The sequence below is a fragment of the Macrosteles quadrilineatus genome, unplaced genomic scaffold, assembly GCF_028750875.1.
Source record: "Macrosteles quadrilineatus isolate MER2022 unplaced genomic scaffold, UCM_ALF_1.0 Scaffold_9__3_contigs__length_116548681, whole genome shotgun sequence".
Taxonomy (NCBI): Eukaryota; Metazoa; Arthropoda; class Insecta; order Hemiptera; family Cicadellidae; genus Macrosteles; species Macrosteles quadrilineatus.
The window spans coordinates 83,226,333-83,246,665 of NW_026542602.1; the positions used below are offsets into that span (position 1 = coordinate 83,226,333).

Sequence of the window (20,333 nt, forward strand, 5' to 3'; positions counted from 1 at the left end):
CGTTTGTTAATACAGGTATGTATAGTTAAATAGTCAATAAATTGCAATGGCTTGAATAAAACATAAAACAGAAATCAACCTTACGGCATACAATACACAGTTTAATAAAACAAAACTTTCTAGAGCTATTTGAAGTAAATACAATTTTCATTCGTTTTGATTTATACTGACTTATAAGAGTTAAAGATTCGTATAACGTAATTTTGTTGGACTACTCATCTAATAGGACAAGGCACATAATTATTGCAAAGAATGTGATTTAAATTTTCAAGTTTCAAATGTTGACACAGTCTGGAATTCGGTTTCCACCCATATTTTTGTGTATATTACTTGGTAAAAGTACAGTAAATATGCACTTTATACTTCACATGTGAGAAGGTTGTGATGAAAGTTTAAACATGTGTAATAAATACGATTATTAATTCGCGCCATATGTTTGTTAGATAGACGATGCCTACGGTAATTTTTCACTAACCAATTTCACAACCAAACTACGTACTGTATATCCAGAGATCCAAATGTATGTGCGCGTCTAGTTCGACCCGTATCCCTGTACTATGAAACTACTATTTACTGTGGTTTTTGGATCATTTCTGGTAAGATTTCATATGTATTAACTCATTTGCATTAATTACCCTTTTCACAATATCTAACATTTGGTGTTTAATTAAATATAAATTAGGTTTTTCATGTGTTTTTTTACTGTTTATTAAGTATCACGAATTACATGTGTGTATTGAGTTTCATAATCTAATTTCATGAGTTAATGTATAATGCTTTAACTGATATATACTTTTCCTACTTCATAAAAAAAAACATTATGTGAGAAAATTATATTTCCATTGATCCCATTTTTAAATCACAGCTATATCACTTTGCAATAAATAATAACGCATGATAATTGTTGTTTTAGCGAATTTTGCTGTAGGGAAGTAGCTATTACCGTAGGTGGCACGGTTTAGGCTCCGGACCGATTTACTTTTTCATTTTGATGTTCCCAGACGCCAAAAACACTATTCGTTCGAATTTGTCTATATGTATGAATAACTTACGATTTTATATGATTTAGATATATATTTATATATATGTAAGTGTGTCCGTGAACGCGATATCTTGAGTAATTTTTTCTGATTTTGATGAAATTTGGTTTGAAGGTGTAAGGCGGGATAAACTTGAATGAGATCGCTAACCAACATGATCGGACGATAGGAATAGGATTTAACGGGGGTTTTATAGGGTAAAAACAGGGTTTTCTAATTTTTGACCCTCAAAACACAAATTTTCCCCTTTTTTCTGGACAATTTTAAAGAGCTTAAAAAGACAAATAATTTAGTATATTGAGATGTTTTTGAGCGGTTTTTGGTTATTCTTTTGGAGAATATTGTAAAATGTAGTTTTTTATTGTTTAAAGATATATTTTGATTAAACTTGGCAAATGTGTTTATTTCATACTAAACTAATTATATTTTACTAAATAAACACACTTTATTATCCTCCCTGTTAACCTAGGTACTCGTTTAACCTAATACCATTGGAATTGATTTAATTGTGTATCAATTCAGGCAAATGGAAATTTTCTTAGTCTGCAGGTTTGCTGTGGTGGGGGTATTTTAAATAACTTTTAAGCCCTTCAATTGGCGATGTGGCTATAATAGTCTCAATAGTTTGTGTCTGATTGCAGATATTATGATATTTGCGTGTTGTAAGGTTTATATGACGCTATTCAAAAATCCATTTTCAAAAAAATGTTTTACCTCTATAATACTCTATATAAGGCGCCTACCACGTCACCAGTCAAGTCACTAGCCACGTAGCCAGTCGGAGTCGCGGCACCAGTCACGTCCCCAGCCCAGTCACCAGTCACGTCGCCTACCACGTCGCCTACCACGTCGCCAAACACGTCACCAGCCACGTCGTCAGCCACGTTGCCAGTCACTTCGTCAATCAGGTCACCAGTCAATCGAATTTATCAACAGTATTTAAAAAAGCTTACGTTTACTCCCTAGCGACTAAAAATAAAAATACGTTTTACCAGGGAGTAAAAGAACTGCTTTACCCCCTCACCGTATGTATTAAAAAAGCTGTATTTATACCCCTACCATGATTGCCAATTAGGTAGTATACTTTAATTTGGAATAAATTCTATGAAGCTGGTAGTGGATGTGAGTTTAGTTAATAAGACAAAATAGGCCAGAAGATATATATTCTTCTGATGTTCAAAATAGATAAAACTCTCTTTCATATATAAAATATAATTACTTCTTTCAATTCCCGTGCTATATTATAAACTTACTATTTACTAGAGAATTTGAGAGTCGCCAACACCAGGGACCATAAACTTAGGTTTAAATTGGCTTTCTTCAAATAAAAAAATAAATTAATAAAATTGGTTATATCTTTCCTTTTAATCTTAGCTACTGGATTAGGTGGTCTCTTGAATACACGAAACTTGAAACTAGAAACTTCAAGTGGTTGATTTCTGTCTAAAAACACCAAACAAAGGCGATAAATAATGTTTCCTACAAATTAAAATAATAAAATTGGATTTAAGATCCTTAATACGCTTTGTGAAAATTTTCTTCTCAAGAACAACAATCTACAGGTCTGTCTGAACTTTGCAAGTCTTCTACTCTTGTTAAAACTTATTAATAATGATTTGAAAATTATACTCTACTTTACTTAACAATCCAAAAATGATTTCTACAAGTGCTACATACAATAATTCTCCGAAAACTTACTATAAAAAAATATTAAATTTTACTTACAACTAGTTGTTACCCACGGGCTTCGCCCCGTTTGACTTCATAAGTATTAATAAAACTATTGTTGGTTAGGTTAAGCTGAAATAAACAAAACTGAATACAGTAATACAAACCAATAATCTCACCTGATTTTAATAAGGTAATAAATTGAAAGAATAACATACAAATTAATACAGCTGAGGTATTTTTAACATTAGTCATATGGAAAGTTCCATTTGGAAAGCAATAACGACCTTATAGGGCAATTTAAGAAACAATGGATAGTTTTGCGCAAAGTTTCTCGTCATGACGCATTTTAAGTATATGGTTTATGGGGGTGTGACTTGTATTTTCTCAAAAGTTCATAGGTACTTTTGGCTTTATATATAGATATCTACAGAAACCACTTATTTCCAGACCACAATTTCCAGTAAACTTAACTGACAAAAACTTGAACTGCTTATCATCTAGAACTACCAACCTACAAAGTAAAATACTCTATTTTATATCTTTTTCTGTCTTACCAATGATTAAAAATATAATTTTGTTTTTTGTCATTGCAAAAAGAAAACTGAATTTATTCATTTTACCTCGGTACAATTTGCTGCTTTAAGAGGAGGAAAAGGTTGTTTAGCATCGCTGGAGTTTTGGAAGTGAAATCTAGAAAATCTTCAAACGGAAGTGCAAAGTCCTAAAGGACACTCCGATATCGATGTATTACACCGACCAAACCGATAAATCGACTTCCAAATAAGATTAATAAAATTAAATACGATTTTAATTTGTTCAAAAAACAAAAACTAATTGAATTTTATTGTCTGTCAAATCAATACACTGTTTTAACCTAATCTAACCTAACCTGACCATCCTCAGCTTAGGTTAGGTTAGGTGTGGTCGGTATAACACGTAAGTACTGAAACTCCTTTTTTTATTTATATTCCTCCATGTACTATGTACAATAGGCCTAAAGTATCAAATGATTTTCCAATCGTAATAATCGATTAAGCAGGATGACCATACGATGTTACAGAGAATACCTGATAATTGGCTGATAATTATCCACACCATACAATTGTATATTTTTACAATTATTTAAATATTTATAACACCCATCTTATTAAATTTCTATTTAAATGTACAGTGATGTCCTGAAATGCTAGTCAAAAATCAAAAGTATCAAAAAAATATCTGTTCAATAATATTAGCACATCCCATACAAGTCTATATGGAATTTATGATAAGTATAAAAAAAGATAGTTTATTTTGTTACACTACCTGGTCAGATTTATTCACCTTTCAAACAACAGTAGATCTAAAGGTTACTTAGGTTTTCTTCTATAGCAGGTAAGTAAAAGGGTGTTTTAGTGAAATGTAGCTTGGTATTGAATAAATAAATTTATTAAATTGAATCAAAATATGCCGATAAACAAGTAAACTTTTATTTTCCTTATTTTGTTACATTTTACTTTTTCTCTATGAAAATAGCATAGAAATTTAGAATGTACAGTTTTGTATTTTCTCCGTTATGTTAATTTCTACAACAACGGTTCCTTGTACAGTTTGGGCCCCACTGTTTTCAAAGAAAATTTGGCATTGTTATGTTGAAAAGAATATGAAAACTCTAATTTTTCACGCATGACCCCATCTTGCTGGTTCAAAATGTTTGCGATTATTATGTTTATGTTTATCATTTACAGAATTAATCAGAATAAAAAACATTTTGTTTAATCTGAAATGGGATGATTCTGTTGCAGATTTGTCAAGGCTTAGCTGACACTGGATCCTTATCGAAGGGGGCGGAAATCAAAGGCCATGGTAAAACCAATATTCAGTTAATCAATGTTCATTTATTTATACGGTTACTTTAAAACTTGTAACAACATGTTTGCGTGTGTGTGTGTTTGTTTGAGTGTAAGAGGTGTAAGCCTGCTCCAAATTAAAACCACATAAAACTTGAAACTTACAATTTTTGAATCTACGTATCAATAGCGCTAACGTGGGTAACTCTTCTTGTTCTAGCGTAAATTTTTTAGGACTTGTCATTGACATTAATTATAAATATTTTGGACACATTGAGAACATTTACAGCAGATTTCGCACTACCAGTAGTAATGCCCTTCACAACTTCTCCATTTATCAAGATAGACGTGTCATCCTTATTCCACATGTGTGTCCGTTTGATGTAATGACGACCGTCAAACATTGGGGTCAAAGTACAAAAGAGTAATCAGATTGATATTTTATCTCAAAATTACAGTCTGTTTTGAAAGTATTTTTTTATTTTATTATAATAGTACACGAGTTTTTATTTTCAGTTATCTATGTAGATCCATACAACTCTTATAATTATTTTCTTTAATATAATCATTTTGGTTTTACCAACAGTTAATTAGGATCTTTCAAACCATATTTGGATATATAAATAATAGATTTATAAAAAGTGTATAAAAGATCTAACTATAAACGAACCCTTATTGGTTTATAATTTGAATTAAACAATTTGTTATCCTAGTTGAACCATTGATTGACTTTGGTGATTCCTTCTTATTTTGTCAGTACTTAAAAATGTTACGATGTAAATAAAATATTTCCGTTTTAAAGGTCATCAAAAAGTGGAAACAACTAACATACTTTAAAATCTTTCACCAAATTCAATGACACTAAGCTAGGTAAAAAAAAGATCAAGTCTATTTAACTGGATGAAAAAGGTGTTTCCAGTTTTGTCGTATCAATATTAAAACTAGCACAGTAAGTTAATGCTATTTATTTTTAATGAAGCTGTATATTTATCTTTCAGTTCTGGACTTTCCTCTACCACGAGATGAGTCCGAGCATTTTAGTTCATTTCAAGCCTTGCCGAATCACATCGACCCAGAAAATAAACTGAAAAATGGTAGAATAACTGAAAAAAACGTCGAACTCGTACCAGGGAAAAGTTTGCTTGTTAAATGCGTAGAAGGTGACAATGAAGTTAATGCGTTTGTATACGGCTCAGAAGGTTACTTCATAGATAGATTGAAGCTAGGAAAAAGTAAAATGGTTTTCTCACAATTGTTGTACATTTCTGTATCGAAAGATACGCCATTTAGAGTTGAAGATGATACGTTTACGTTCAAAATAATCTACAAGTTTAATGTGGAGAATACAAAACCCGATAGCCTCGAGAAACAAATGCCATCTCTTCGGTGTTATAGCAGATATTACCAGGTTAAAACCATTCTTCACTATCACACATTACGGAGATTGGCCACAGAATATACGAATTGCGAGGGTACTAAGATTGTAAGTTTAGAATAATACGTTATGTGAAAAATATATCTTAACCAAACCATATGGTGTAATCAAAATCAGGAATGTCTTGAATATGGTTGTAATTTTATAGTTAGATTAATTTAATATTAAACTTAGCAAAGGCAGTTTACACTCGCGTTTCATGTTATATTTTTCTAGAGTTTCTATAAAGCACATATAAAATTAGTCTTTCAAAATCTGTACGACACGTTTTTAGGGTAGGTTAAATCCAAACATTGAACGAAATACGAAACGCTGCACCAGCTGATAGTAGGCCTAGTCATAATATCTTGTTGCCAACTTAATTTCAAGTGTCCACTTATTACGTGCCTAATAAAAACACGCTGTTTTGTGTTGTTTTTGATTTTTTAAACAAAATGGTTTTCTTTAAGGAATGTGCTTTCGATGAGGGCTTGGTCTAGTTTAATTTTTTCAATTCATTGTAACCGTTGACCATAATCTTCTAAAAGTTTTCTTGTATTATTTCACGTTCAATTATTAAATTTAATAAGTTTTCCAATTGCACATGTTATAGGCTATGCAATATCATTGATCCTTGGCTTGAATTTGTAATATTTCTTATTAGGGCAGGCTGGACTGCCAACGTCTCGATATTCTTTAAATTTAAACTTCAATGGAATTTTGTTATAAAAATTGCATACTTTGCGAAGACATTTTGTGAATATGTATTTTGTTTAGTGTAACTTGTTTTTCTGAAACGTAACTTGCATTTCTGAAACTATACTTTATATAATGTTACTTAATTTTTTGTCCCTAATAGTAACTTCTACTTGAACTTGTCCATTGACTGTCTTCGAAATAATTTTATTGAAATCTAATATATGGTGTTTAATATTTGCTGTAAAAAAGGATCAAGGCAACAGTGAAAGCTTCCCCTTTATTATAATGCTGAGTTAATACAGGGTGATTGATATAAGTGTGCCAGCTGTTTTATTCGAAAGTTATAAGAGATATCAATAAATATTAAATTGTAACTGACTTGGATTTTTTATTTTAACAGTTTTTGTCAAGTTGAAAAAATAATTTTAGGTGCTATTTTTTCAATATGGCCACCAACTTTGATCTTTCTTATAGAAGACTCTATATTTTATGAATTTGTTTGAAAGTAAATGCTATTTAAAAACGTTTTTCGAATGGGCATTTTTCTCTCCAACTACCCATTTAGGAGTTACAGCGTGTAAAACTAAGAAAAAATTACATTCTGTGCCATATATCTCCTAAATGAGTAAGTGTAGAGAGAAAATTGTAAGAGTAAATAAGTCTCAAAATTGCATCTCCATTCTAATAACCCTTTAAAATGTTCTGCCATTTGTAAAATGGCGGCCATTTTTGATATAATGGAATCAATATTGTTAATGTTTTTAATTGTCTTTTTAGTATGTAGATGCAATTTTAAGACTTATTTACCATTAGCATTTTCTCTCTAAAGCTACTCATTTAGGAGTTACAGCATGTTAAAACTAAGAAAACTGCGTATATTCTGCGCCATGTAGCTCCTATACGAGTAAGCTTAGAGAGAAAATGCTAATAGTAAATAAGTCTTAAAATTGCATCTACATACTAAAAAGACAATTAAAAACATTAAAAATATTGATTCCATTATATAAAAATGTAAAGAATAAAAACTTTTTAAATGGCATTTAATTTCTAAATAAATCATAAAATATGGGGTCTTTTATGAGATAAATCAAAGTTGGAGGCCTATGGGAAATTATCGGCTAAAATTATTTTTTCAACATGACTAAAATGTAAAAAAATCCAAGGCAGTTATCAGGGTGATGGATAATTACATTTGTTTTCTTGAAATTGTAAGTTTTTCTTGCTATCCTGATACTGCACCGTCAATTGGGAGTACGTTAAAAAACCATTGGCTTTATACACTCAAAAATGCCATTCAAACATGTTTATACATGAAATTTTTCATTTATAAAAATTCTTAAAAAAAAAATATAGTTGGTATTAATCATTTAGTCATTTGTTAACTGTTTGTAATCTAGTTTCGATTCATTAAGCACATTATAGCCATGTATAGCCAGCCACATTTATGCAAGGCGAAATCTCCAAACTGGCTAGGCTGCGCACTAGTCCAGCTGTTGAATGTCGAATATAATTGATACAAAATACAATATAAATGTCAAAGAGATTCTTTGGCTTAATTGAACAATCTATTAATGGTCGCAAATATCACTATCCAACAACCCTCGTCAAAGAGGATATGTCCAATAATCTACCTTTACAATACTTAAATACTTATCTTTGGGCAACTTCCTATAATTTATCATGCTTAGACATGTTTTGTTAAACATATGATATATTACAGTAGCCCACCTCTTACAAAAAATGTACATTATATATTTTTTTCAGGAAAATGAAAGTGATGAAGGTGGTAAGTGTTTACGATTAGAACTATCATGCCATTTTGGACAAGAAGTCAAATATAACGTGTACGGTCTACTTGTTTATTTATGTATTGTATCACCCTGTATTTTTAAAATTAGAATTGTATGAATAGTAATAAATCCAGCTACTCCCCTCCCCTAATCATCATTAATAAATAAACAGACACCACTAAATCCAAGTGCAACAAACCACCTAACAAACCTCGAACCACTCCCACAACCATGCTCTCTCGAAAACAACACCCAACCTACCTTCCCCTAATCAGCGGCTGCGGCAGAATTGCAATTTGTTGTTACACTTTTTCGTTATTTCCACGTATCTGCCGTGGCCACAATCCTTTCCCTGACTGAAGAGGGCGTAGTCCTGAAAAAGCCTCAGTCCAGTAGGGTTTCAGAGCCCTGGACTGGAACTTCAAACAAAACAAATAACAACCTTTAGTCAAACTAAATTTATTATCTACAATTGTTGTTAGGATATACTGTAATTGAGAAATTGTACTTTTTATTTCTTTGATTTATCATATTTCTAGTAAATAACTTCTGGGTTCTATAGATCTGTTATTATAATTGGGAACGTTTAAAATAGATGTAAAAAGATATAATATTTATTCAATTATTAAAATAAATGCACCGTGTTTTATAGTATCCTTATTACCATGGGACCACTACGAAATCATAGAATTTCACCAATATGGTGACCCTTTTGGAGACCCTGTCTTAACCACTTTTGAAAAAACCAATGACGCCCTCACGCTCAAGTGCCAACAATACAACAAGATCCCGGCCGGAGATTCTACAATAGCAACAGGATATATAGTGTATAAAGATATTATCTTGGAAAAGATATCCCTAGACACATGTACGACCGGAGTTGAAGGAATATGTATCAAGGAAAACAATTCATCTGAAGGCAAAGAATTTACACTCTTGTTTAAACAAAAAGATGGAAACTGCTTTAAAATGAACATTTGGTTTACTTATTTGCTTGGTGTCGAAGGGAAAGTTTCTCTTACTCGGGATGCTCCTAGTGGAGTAAATTGTCCAAATGATTGGACTAGTGACGCAGCCTTGGAAGTGGAAGCGCCTTAGTATACAAGATTTACTGACTTTCTTGGATAGGCTCATCTGATGGAAAAGATGAATCAACTAAATAAAAACATGTTGACATATTATTGGCTTATTTACAACCCTAGAATAATTTGTTACAGATTGCAAGGAGAACCTGATACATTAAAAAATAAAATATTAGTTGGATGTTGTTCAAAGGTATATTGTGGACATTTTCCATCACGATTGTAAAAAAGCAATACACAAAGTTTCGGGATCTGGAATCTGATCCCGTCCTTAGGTGAAAAAACTTAACTAATACATTACAACTAAAATTACACAAACGCCCAACCTAAGTTGACTTATACGACCAAAATTGTTTGAAATGTCCGCAATAAAAACTGTTGAAATTCATGTTCTCCATTTAAAGAACAAGTAGATAGAAATATACAACAGTAGCAAGAATGTAGTGGTTTAGTGAAATATAGCCTAGAGCAACTGAAGTTTAACTCGGGTTCAGGACCACGAAATAATTTCCACTGATACACTCACCAACCCTTTAACAAATCATAATACAAATGATAACCGTGCCTAGTACAGTTGGATTGTAAACCATTTTAAAAGTAATTGAAAATCTTTTTATCTCCGCATACCCTATAAAATAATTTTAATATTTATTTACCTGATTTAACTTCCATAGTTAATACAACAACTCGAAATCATTACTTTGTCCAAAAGCACTCTTTTATTTAAATCAGTGTTTATATTGATATATCTTAAAAAAAGTATGGCAGAAGTCATGAAATCGAAACATATTAAAAACAGGAAAGTTAAAATTGGTTAATAAATTAATATGGTTAAGAATAGTTTTAGGGAGAGGTAAAACATTCTTAAAAATTGTGATGTTTATGTTTTGTTTTCAAACCAAAATACACTCACATAGTACAATATTTTCGGACTTCAAAGTGAAATGGTATACATACAACAAGCTCCCATGTAGTGGTATTTATTTATCATCTCAGATATAAAACACACGAATACAAGTAAATACAAAACCTCTTTTTTATGGGTGTTTTTTACAGTTAGTTGATGTAAGAGATTTATGGTGTATATTCTAGACAACATTTTGTCTTCACGTCACCTTATCTCACGTCACGTTTGTACTGGCATTTAAATTGTTTATGGTCCTATCCGCCCAGGTTAAAAATCATTATTGACATTTCAATTACAAAAAGTTCCCTTTTGAATGTAATTTCCAATTGTGGACAGCATTCAATAAGTGTGCATAAAAAACTTACTTACCTATTTAATTAAAAGTTAGGCTAAGATTTTAATTTTTTATTAGTTGTTTTTTGTGTAAACGAATGATTACTTTTCTTCGAAGAGTAAATACAATACACACTATACTACACATATTAAAGCGAGTACAGGGGTGTTAATAGCAAAGGTGCAGTTAACTCTCTTATTCATTTTTACAACACCCCAATTTAATTTACTGAGAAATGTTATACTTCATACATTTTTTAATCAGTCAAAAGTAATAAAATTGCTTTATTACTCTACTTAAAACGTAAACTTTTTTAGGTCCAATGTAGAACACGAATAGTAAATTAGATCTATTCACCATATGATTTACTATACATCATTGGCCTACCAAGTGGTTCTCTCCTATCCATAGGTTCGTGTCATAGTTCATATCGAATCTATATTGTATGTACCGATTGTCATTGTAGCTTAAAGGTTTGATTATGGTAAACATAATCAATTAAAGATTAATTCTGATCCCATTAAATATAAGTTGATTGAATAGTACCATTACTATTTCGAGGCCAAACCGAGGTAGAAAATTGAGCAAGGCCTCCCATTGCTCGCGTGGTGAACTATATTTTTCAACTTACTGCATATAGGCTTAGTCACAACAAGTTTTCAATTTTTTTACGTGTATGAATTGTTTACCGTAATGGCTCCTTTCCTATATTGCTATTATAAAAACTGTTACTGAAAATAGATGCAATATGTACTACCCTATCGTCACAACAATGCATTATTTATTAGATTTTTAACTCTTTTTAATCTGTATAATCAACGATTGTACGATTGTTAATACAGGTATGTATAATTGAAATAGGCAATAAATTGCAATGGCTTTAATAAAACATAAAACAGAAATAAACCTTAAGGCCTACAATACACAGTTTATTAAAACAAAACTTTCTAGAAATATTTGAAGTAAATACAATTTTCATTTGTTTTGATTTATACTGACTTATAAGAGTTTTTTTTTTATTCCTTGGTCGGATTTCGAGTTTAAGTAAGAAAATAAATTGAACCTGCAAAAATATAAAGACCGGAAAAGTCATTTCACCTAAACATTTGAACCTTTGCCAACTCCTGCTAGCGTGGCGGTAAATGAAATCCTGAAACAGTGAATTACAACACTTACTTTTCTGACACATTGATATAGCTAGAAAATATCTTATAATTATTCTTATAACGTAATTGTTTTGACTACTTATCTAATAGGACAAAGGGTTTTCCAAATATTTATTTCAATTAAATTGAATGTGCTAAATGTGTCACTAAGTAATAAAGATGAGTTAGATTAGGTCAAATGGGTATTATTTGACAAGTGGTTGACAATGGTTGAAAGTGGTTTGTACATCATTTGTGTGTTATAAAATAATATTTAAGTCTCATTACAGACGAAATATCGACAGAGATGCTAACAAGGTTGACATAGCTTTTGATGTCACGAGATACCTTTGATGTCATCTGATGAAATTGTTAAAGGTTGAGCAATTCGTTCGCCTCTTATCAGTTGAATATCAAGTTTTAGTTTATCCATGAACTTTCTATAGTATGATGACATTTTAGGTTGTAGTATAATACGTACATAACAGTTCATTTTACTTCTTAAACCAACAAAGTATTCGGAGTTGTCTTTTCATCTGACATTGATTAAAACGGACAAAACAAAAGATTATATTGCATTACTGAGCCGTGTTAACAGAAAGTCAAGACAGTTTATCCTGCTTTCACAAATCCTTTGCGAATCCTAGAGTCAGTTACAACATGTTGAAACACTTCGTTCAAGGTTAAGAGATAAGATATCTCCTTTAATTTATAATAAGTTTTACATTTTACTAAATTGCTGTTTCATTTTTTTTAAATATTTGTTGTGTTGACGAAATCAGTTTTTAGTACTTTGAAATATAATCTAAGGGGCGCTCAAATTTACTTTGATCCATTGTTGCTTGAAATTTAAGAAAACAATGATTATCGAATCCGTAAAGCTCTTATTTAGGTCACCAAATAAACAAAGATATTTAATACAAATACAAACTAAATATTTCATTTTAGTATCATCATACAAACGCGTGTTCATTGAATTCAACTACTTTAAACAAAGCTTTTTTCCAACAACTGAAATGTGAGCTACAAACTTACTATACTATACTTACTATACTTGTAAACGTATATCAAATAAAATATTAATAAAGCTAGAGACCATTCTTTGAAGCTTTTGTACTTGAGACGACAGACAAGAGCCTCTCATGGAGATTATCTCTGTACTAGAGACTTGTCAGGCGGTCACGTTTGAAGATTTTATCAAACATCTTGCATTTCTTCTCATAAGAAAGGTGCACTTTAAAACATGGAATGTATAAACAAAAACTTCACAATCTGTGTAAGAAAAATATAACATATCGAGGTTGAACCTCAATATGTAAATATTAGACTAGCAATTGTTTTATAAAATAAAAAATCACTGTTAACAAAAGAACTGATATGCAAATGCTAAATGCTTACTGAAACAACTAAAAATAACGAATAAACTCGTATACAACATTTTAAAATAAGAATTTACTCATTTAACGTAACTATTACTACATGTAAAATAGGTAGTCATTTACATGAAAGAGGGTTATTGCAAAAACATGTTTAAAAATCGTAGCATTTGTATACTCGTATAATAACCCTTAACCGAACCGTTGTTAATACTTTTAATTTGATAATTTTCCTTAAAACAGGTCAGTACAATTTAGACAACAAATATTCCAATCATAAAACAAGAGAACAATCATAAAATATAAGTTGTAATATTTGACACACGTCTTTGTTTCTGGAGATACTTTTAAACCATTTTCTAAAAAAAAAACATTTACATACTCCAATGGCGTTGAATCACACATTCACACACACACACACACACACACATACGGGGTTTTACCGAATACTCGCAAACACCTAATTGTGGCATCTTTCAACCTGCGGCCACCAGTGGATGAAGGAAGGTGGTAGAAACATGTCTGCATCGATATTTTTAATGAACACTCCATTTTAACATCTAACATTCCAGTTTTTAAATTGTGGCACCATGCCACAAATCGGTATATATCATCAGTGTGTGGACAGGATGCCACTAATGCGTTGTAGTGCTTGAGCGGTGTGTGCGCCCCCCCTACTTCTCGCGTGCGCTGTTGCCAGTTCTCCGTTCTAGTTCCTTCATTCCGTTCTGTATTCATGTGGCTATGCCCTAGCCGCTGTAGCTAATTTCCCGCGCTCATGACGTCGTCTTTTATTAGTGTAAGGATTTTATATGAAGTTTTTTTCAAAGCTCCATTAATTTTTACAATTATTGGATTTAAAGTCAATGGACCAAATGAAATGTCGTGAGGATTACATAAAACTACATGGTATTTTGTTGATATTTTATCGTTACATTGTATGTATGGTTTACGAACTGAGATACTTGGAATAAAGACCTTAATGTGCTGGGTAAATTATCAGTTTCATGGGAATATACAAGAAATCTATTCTATCTATATATTAATTACGTAAGTCGATTCTTTGCGTCAAAATTGTGGGCGACTGGGAAGTCGTAGAACGACGTGAGAGGGCTCAAATTAAAGGTCTTTATCCCGTGACGGTGGGGAAAGCTGATCGTGATTTTATGGGTCCGCGGAATTGGCTAACTCTGGAACTCGCTAACCCCATGTTAAACGCCCTATCTTCAAATTTGGTCGATGAGAGGAACTCGCTAACTTGTTCGGTTTCGGAATTGGCTAACTCCGGAACCCGCTAACCCGCTCTAGAGCCGGGTTAGCGAATTCCGTCCTCGTACGGAAGTCGCTAACTCGGTCCCTCGGCGGAACTCGCTAACTCCCAATCAGAAGCCTCGCGGGCCGTCCAATGGGAGCCAGGCACGAATATTTTTGGCCAGTGTTGCCAAAAGTGTAGTACCTATATCGTATCGGTACCATAATGTCGTATCCTACGATTAATTAGGAGTAAGAGTAGTCGATAAAATAAATATATTTAGAAGTATGTTTAACATTATTCTTATGATTATTAGGGTGGAAAATGCATTATAGTCTTACCATAGACTAACCAACACAAGTAAACTTTACATCCCATTGTAAACTTTGAAGCTCGTTTTTCGTGTCTAGTTCATGTCCGGTGACACTAATCGCTAGTGTCGACAAAATTGTGTTTATTTTATTTTATAGTCAACTTCATGATTTGTTCTTTGCTGTTTGGTTATATAACTTGGGGACGTGTTATTAGTTATGATTAGAACGTTTTATTTGGTTAAACGAGGTTTTAAATTACTGAAAACAAGAAACAATTGTAAACAAAACACGACCTCTAAAGACAGTGCACCGGACAGAACTAACAATAATACTGTCTTCAGCTGATCCATAAGGATGAGAAATGTACTAATATAAGGGAGTATGTTTTATATGTGGGTTTCTTACTTAAATAGTAGCTTATTGGTATGCAAAAAGATAAAAAAAAACGTTTTAAAAATGCACATTTAATTTGGATCTATTACATGTTATGAAATATCTATTTTCGTAGTCCGCCATTTGTTTCTTTTATTCGAATCCATTTTGTGAACTTCTGCAAATAAAATTATTGAGTTCGTATTTTATATACTGGGCTTGTAACCTTGAATCATAAATCATAATAAAATTTACACGCTAAACGTCATAACAGAATTACATTGTAGTGGTGATGTATTTTTAAATAGAGCTATTGAATTTAAATAAAATTTATCAATACATTATAAAGTGGTAGGCCTAATATATTCATGGATTGCATTAAAAATTAGTCTATGCATAAATACAACTTGTAAATTTCTTTTATCGTAGGCTATTAGTGTAGAACCCGGGTCATCCTCTTAATTTTGCTGAATTAGGCTAATATTAATTTTACGTCTTTCAGTAGGCCTACTTTTTAAAAGTCTGGAGTTTGTCTCCAGGCTGGTTCTAAATGGACCCAGGCGTTCTTGTTTGTTACAATTCTTATGAATGGTGGCCATAGCTAAAATTACTTGATCTTATCCAAAAACAAAGCTATTGTCTATTGAGTAGCTCAGTACCGGGGAACGGTGGACCGAGCAATGGCTTGGTATAGTTTATATCGATTGTGAAAGCAATATAAAGGAAACCCAACACTCAAATCAGGAAAATCCGTCAATTCGTTTATTAAGAATCGTGAATTAAAATAACCCTGTCACGTTTCATTATATGAATATTATATCTTCTCCTATTTTTTACTAGTGGTGCTTTGGTGTACAATCTAAAAACGGTTTTAAAACATGTAACATTATTGCTAAAAAATTAAACCCATTTTAGAATTAGGCAACTATTTACTAGTAGGCCTACAATGCTTTGGTTCAAACTATTACTTAGGCTATATTAGTCTATGTCATCATATTTGTACACGTAAGTTGGACGGTTCAACGACGAACATTTAATTTTAAATCTATGAATTAGTTATGAAAGTTACGATGGTTGATGACTGTATTAATTAATGGTTTTGGTTTATTACGACATTACGATTAAATCTGTTTTCCGTGTTTGAGAACTTTCGTGTATTTTAGCTTAATTTCGAAGAGGTTTAATTATTTAGTACCAATTAAACTGAATCTTCAATATTTTTCATATTCTATTATTTTCTTTTATACTGATGGAATTTATATTTAAGATCGAAATCATAAGCATTTAACTGGCCATTGTACAGTTAAATAAAAAAAAACACTTTTTCATGATTTTTTAATTGTCTTTGAATTACTTTGGTCTAGTTATCTGTTAAAAGTGGAATTGATAACAAAAAACAATAACATTTACTGTATCTTCATTGACACTGACATTTTGAAATAGGTAATGCATTGTACGATTATTTTGTCGTACAAGGCTGGCAACGCTCCGTGCAGTGGGCGCGGCCGGGTTAGCGACTTCCAGAGTTAGCGAATTCCGCCGCGAGACAAAATCGAGTTAGCGGGTTCCGGAATTAGCCAATTCCTGACTGAGACGGTTAGCCAGTTCCAGAGTTAGCCAGTTCCGACACACGACCGAGTTAGCGAGTTCCTGAGTTAGCCAATTCCTACGTCTCGCATTAGCAAGTAAGCTTACATTTGGATTACTCATTTGCCAGTCAATTCTGCAATGTAATGTATACTATATAAAACCAACTATCTTTATAACGTTACCTTTAATAATCAAGACTTTTTAGTTATGTCAAAGTTGAAATAAATTGTTTTCAAGATTTAAGAAACGATTCAAGATTAAAAGAATATCTTCTTTGTTTTTATTTCAAAACATATGTAAAAGATTTATTCCAATTTTTTTTTAAATTTACTAACATTTATATTTTAGATTTATTGTAGTGTTTAATCAATATTTTGTATGAAGTGGAATAACCTCAACGGTTACTCTTAGAAAACAATTTGGGAATAGAGATGAAGTAGGTTCGTACAGGTATTTAAACGAACCAAAAATATTTATGTCGTGATTAGTTTCGATAACTGGGTAATGGAACCCTAACTAGCCGCAAAATAGTTAGTAATTAGACGTTGACTAGGCCCTTTTTTGGTCGAATATGTAAATCAATCGCACCTTTAGGAGGATTAACACCACATACTTACACTAGGCTAATAGTGGTTTTTTAATGTTGATCACAAACAAATTTAGATCCAAGTTCTGTCAATGGGATGCCTTTACTTAAGAATAATTTTGTTAAACCTTTACAAAATGAGCATAGACTTAGAAATAATAACTGGGTAGGGTATCTCAACACACCATTTTTTGCCTTTTCTTATTTGACGAAGACAATTTCCAATACTGTATTTCAATCGGGGAAGCCTTGTTATCAGCATTAACCAAAAAACCAAAGCTACCTTAATAAACCAATATTTATTCATAAACATGTTTGCTGCCTTTAGCAGTTAAACCTCTTGAATCATTCAAATTCTTTATTGAACATAACGTTATCAACAAAAGCAAACAAAGACAAACAACAAACTGTTTTGTTTTTTTTTTGCACAAAAGATATGTTGTAGTTGGATATCTAGGCCTATCCTGACATATAGATAATTTGATTCTGAGTTTGTTTAAATATTCCAACAATAATTCCTTTTCCGTAGCTTTTTAGGGACTATGTCCCTGCAAGCCACTAGTTTACATTAAAATACGCAATAAGTATGACTCCGTTTTTTCTGTATGCATATAATTAATTCATGGTAATGTAAAAGTATGCGTAACGAATTTTTCACCTCACTATGATGTTTTTAGCTGTTTTACATACATTTAGCTGGTTTATATTGGTGGCTGAAAGTTACGTTTTGCTGGCCATGCGTCTCCAGCTGTCATCGTCATATGGGGACCGAGCAGGGGTTTACATCCCTAGGGCCGCAAAATCATTTGTTCGCCTATTTACTTAAAACATTAATGTATATTAAATGCACAAGCTGTATCCATGGCATTGCAATAGACTTGTTTTTTGTCACAGCTGCCTAGACAACTATTTATTGTTATTTTTCATTTTGCTGATTCCTCAAAATATTTCACATAAATAAGAGGGACGTTATATTGCAAAACATACTTGGGTGAAAAATAGCGCTCGTACCACGAGCCAAAATGGGTTTGCAGCTCTCGATCGTTTCACGTTCTCAACTTCGTCCCGAACTTAAAACCCGATATCGAGTCGGCAAAACCTCACTGTAGGCCCTAGGTACGAAATATACTATTTTTTTACGGTGTATTTAGAGACCCAAAGATTCTCACCCGTTGCGAAGCATGGACAGATAGTTAGTTATAAGATTATAAAGTCTTTACTGTTTTGTCTGTACATTGCGTAGACTCATGAAGTGTTTGGTTATTTCTACGTTGTATATAATAAGAAAGCCGAAACGAGTCTTGTGTCAATATCTGTACGTTTGTTTGATTGTTACTGTCATTGTGCCTGTAACGCCAAAATTCCAATTCACGTGTCCTACCTTGGGAAAACTAGAGTACCGTTCATGATCCAAATAGTTTTGTAATTGTTTGAATAAATTTGCCAAGTTTGATCAAAATATATCCATAAACAAGCAAACTACAACATTTTACAATATTCTTTATATGAATAACAAGGGAATTTTAAATTGACAATTTTTGAATTTGTCCTGTTACCAATAACCGTACAAAAACACTCTGATATACTAAGTTATTTGTTTTCTAAGCTATCTAAAAAGGTCTGGATATAAATTGGGAAATTTTGTATTTTTAAGGTAACGTTTTTCTCCATTTCATATATTAGTAACAATATGTATAGTATCAAATTCAGTAATAACATTGACTACTGTATTTAAACCTTAACACAAGTGTTTATATATTCATTGAGGCTACTGGTGCTACCGCTGATGGCTTATGCATGTGTACGTTAGTAGTTAGCAGACAATTTGCCAACTAGGAATATGAAATCAGCTGTTCCCCGTCCTCACTGTCGCGGTTGCTCGCCTAGCATGTCAACAGCTGACTGCTGTAAAAATTGGGTGAGGCGACAGTAACTTTTTCTAGTACGCTTCTTTACCATGGCATCTGCCAATTCAATTTTGTCCTAAAAAATGTATACACATCTCTAAGATTTGTTGCCAACTAACAAGCAATTTAAATTAAAAAAAAAAAAAAAACTATTGTTAATCATCCCTGCAAAACTGCTAATAATTCATGATCAAATTTTCATCAGAATTCCGTTAGTTTAAATCAACGATCACATAAGACCAATAGATGGAGCACATCTATATAACTAACATACAAGCAGTTGAAGCCAGGTCCGCCATCTTAGTGCAGGTTAGAAGTGGTAGATGCCAATGAAAACGGCACCAAAACTCAATGTCCAGCTTCAAAATAACTTGACATTTAGACTAAAGGTAAATCGTTGACACTTCGTGTGAAAGATGTCAATTAGTCTAGGACACTATTGGTTCTAATAAAAAGCTCAAAAGTTTATATTTTCTATTTTAAATCTTGAAATAAATTCGGTACTTTTAAATGAGTTTTTAAATATGACATAACAAAGTTCGTCGGCTGCTACTGTTTTTATTTCTTCGTCAGGTAAGTAAAAAACGGTGGATTTTGTGGCTAAAGAGCTCAATTTCTTGGATAATATTTTTTTAAATTTGTATAAAGGAGAGTTGTATAAAGAGTTTCAGAAACCATCTTGTGACTTTGAAAATTTTTACATTGTAAACCAAACGCTAAACCTTTAACACACTTTAATACGATATAGATACAAATATTATAAATTAATTTGTAGCTTTTTAGAATTTTTCTTTTGCCCAACAAGTTTTTGTAATTACTGTAAACTAACTTTTTCTAAGATACGGTAAACGCTAGAAAACAAATTAAAAGCGTATTTTAAAGGCTATTGTTCAACCGTCATGAATTGTTACATACCAACCTTTAGGGCCCATTGGTGACATTGGGGGGTGGAAGTCTAAATTTAGTTCATTACAATTACGTCAATGACCTTGAGCTCTGCTAGTAAGATGCTGTGGTATGGTGGC

At 32.1% G+C, this 20,333-nt stretch overlaps 1 protein-coding gene across 1 annotated transcript; it reads left to right on the top strand.

Moving 5' to 3' along the window:
* The first annotated feature begins 463 nt into the window (after positions 1-463).
* Positions 464-9,619, top strand: LOC129002940 (uncharacterized). The gene is made up of 5 exons (XM_054431074.1): positions 464-596; positions 4,496-4,556; positions 5,539-6,023; positions 8,418-8,439; positions 9,096-9,619. Exons 1-5 carry the CDS (start codon positions 558-560, stop codon positions 9,539-9,541), a joined length of 1,053 nt encoding a protein of 350 aa, XP_054287049.1. The 5' UTR covers positions 464-557; the 3' UTR covers positions 9,542-9,619.
* The last annotated feature ends 10,714 nt before the right edge of the window (positions 9,620-20,333 follow it).

Bases quoted from the DNA above. Each gene is read 5' to 3' on its own strand.
- LOC129002940 (XM_054431074.1), top strand. From the start codon at position 558: ATGAAACTACTATTTACTGTGGTTTTTGGATCATTTCTG. The intron at 4,557-5,538 runs GTAAAACCAATA...TTTATCTTTCAG, and splicing joins GGCGGAAATCAAAGGCCATG to TTCTGGACTTTCCTCTACCA. The intron at 6,024-8,417 runs GTAAGTTTAGAA...TATTTTTTTCAG, and splicing joins ATTGCGAGGGTACTAAGATT to GAAAATGAAAGTGATGAAGG.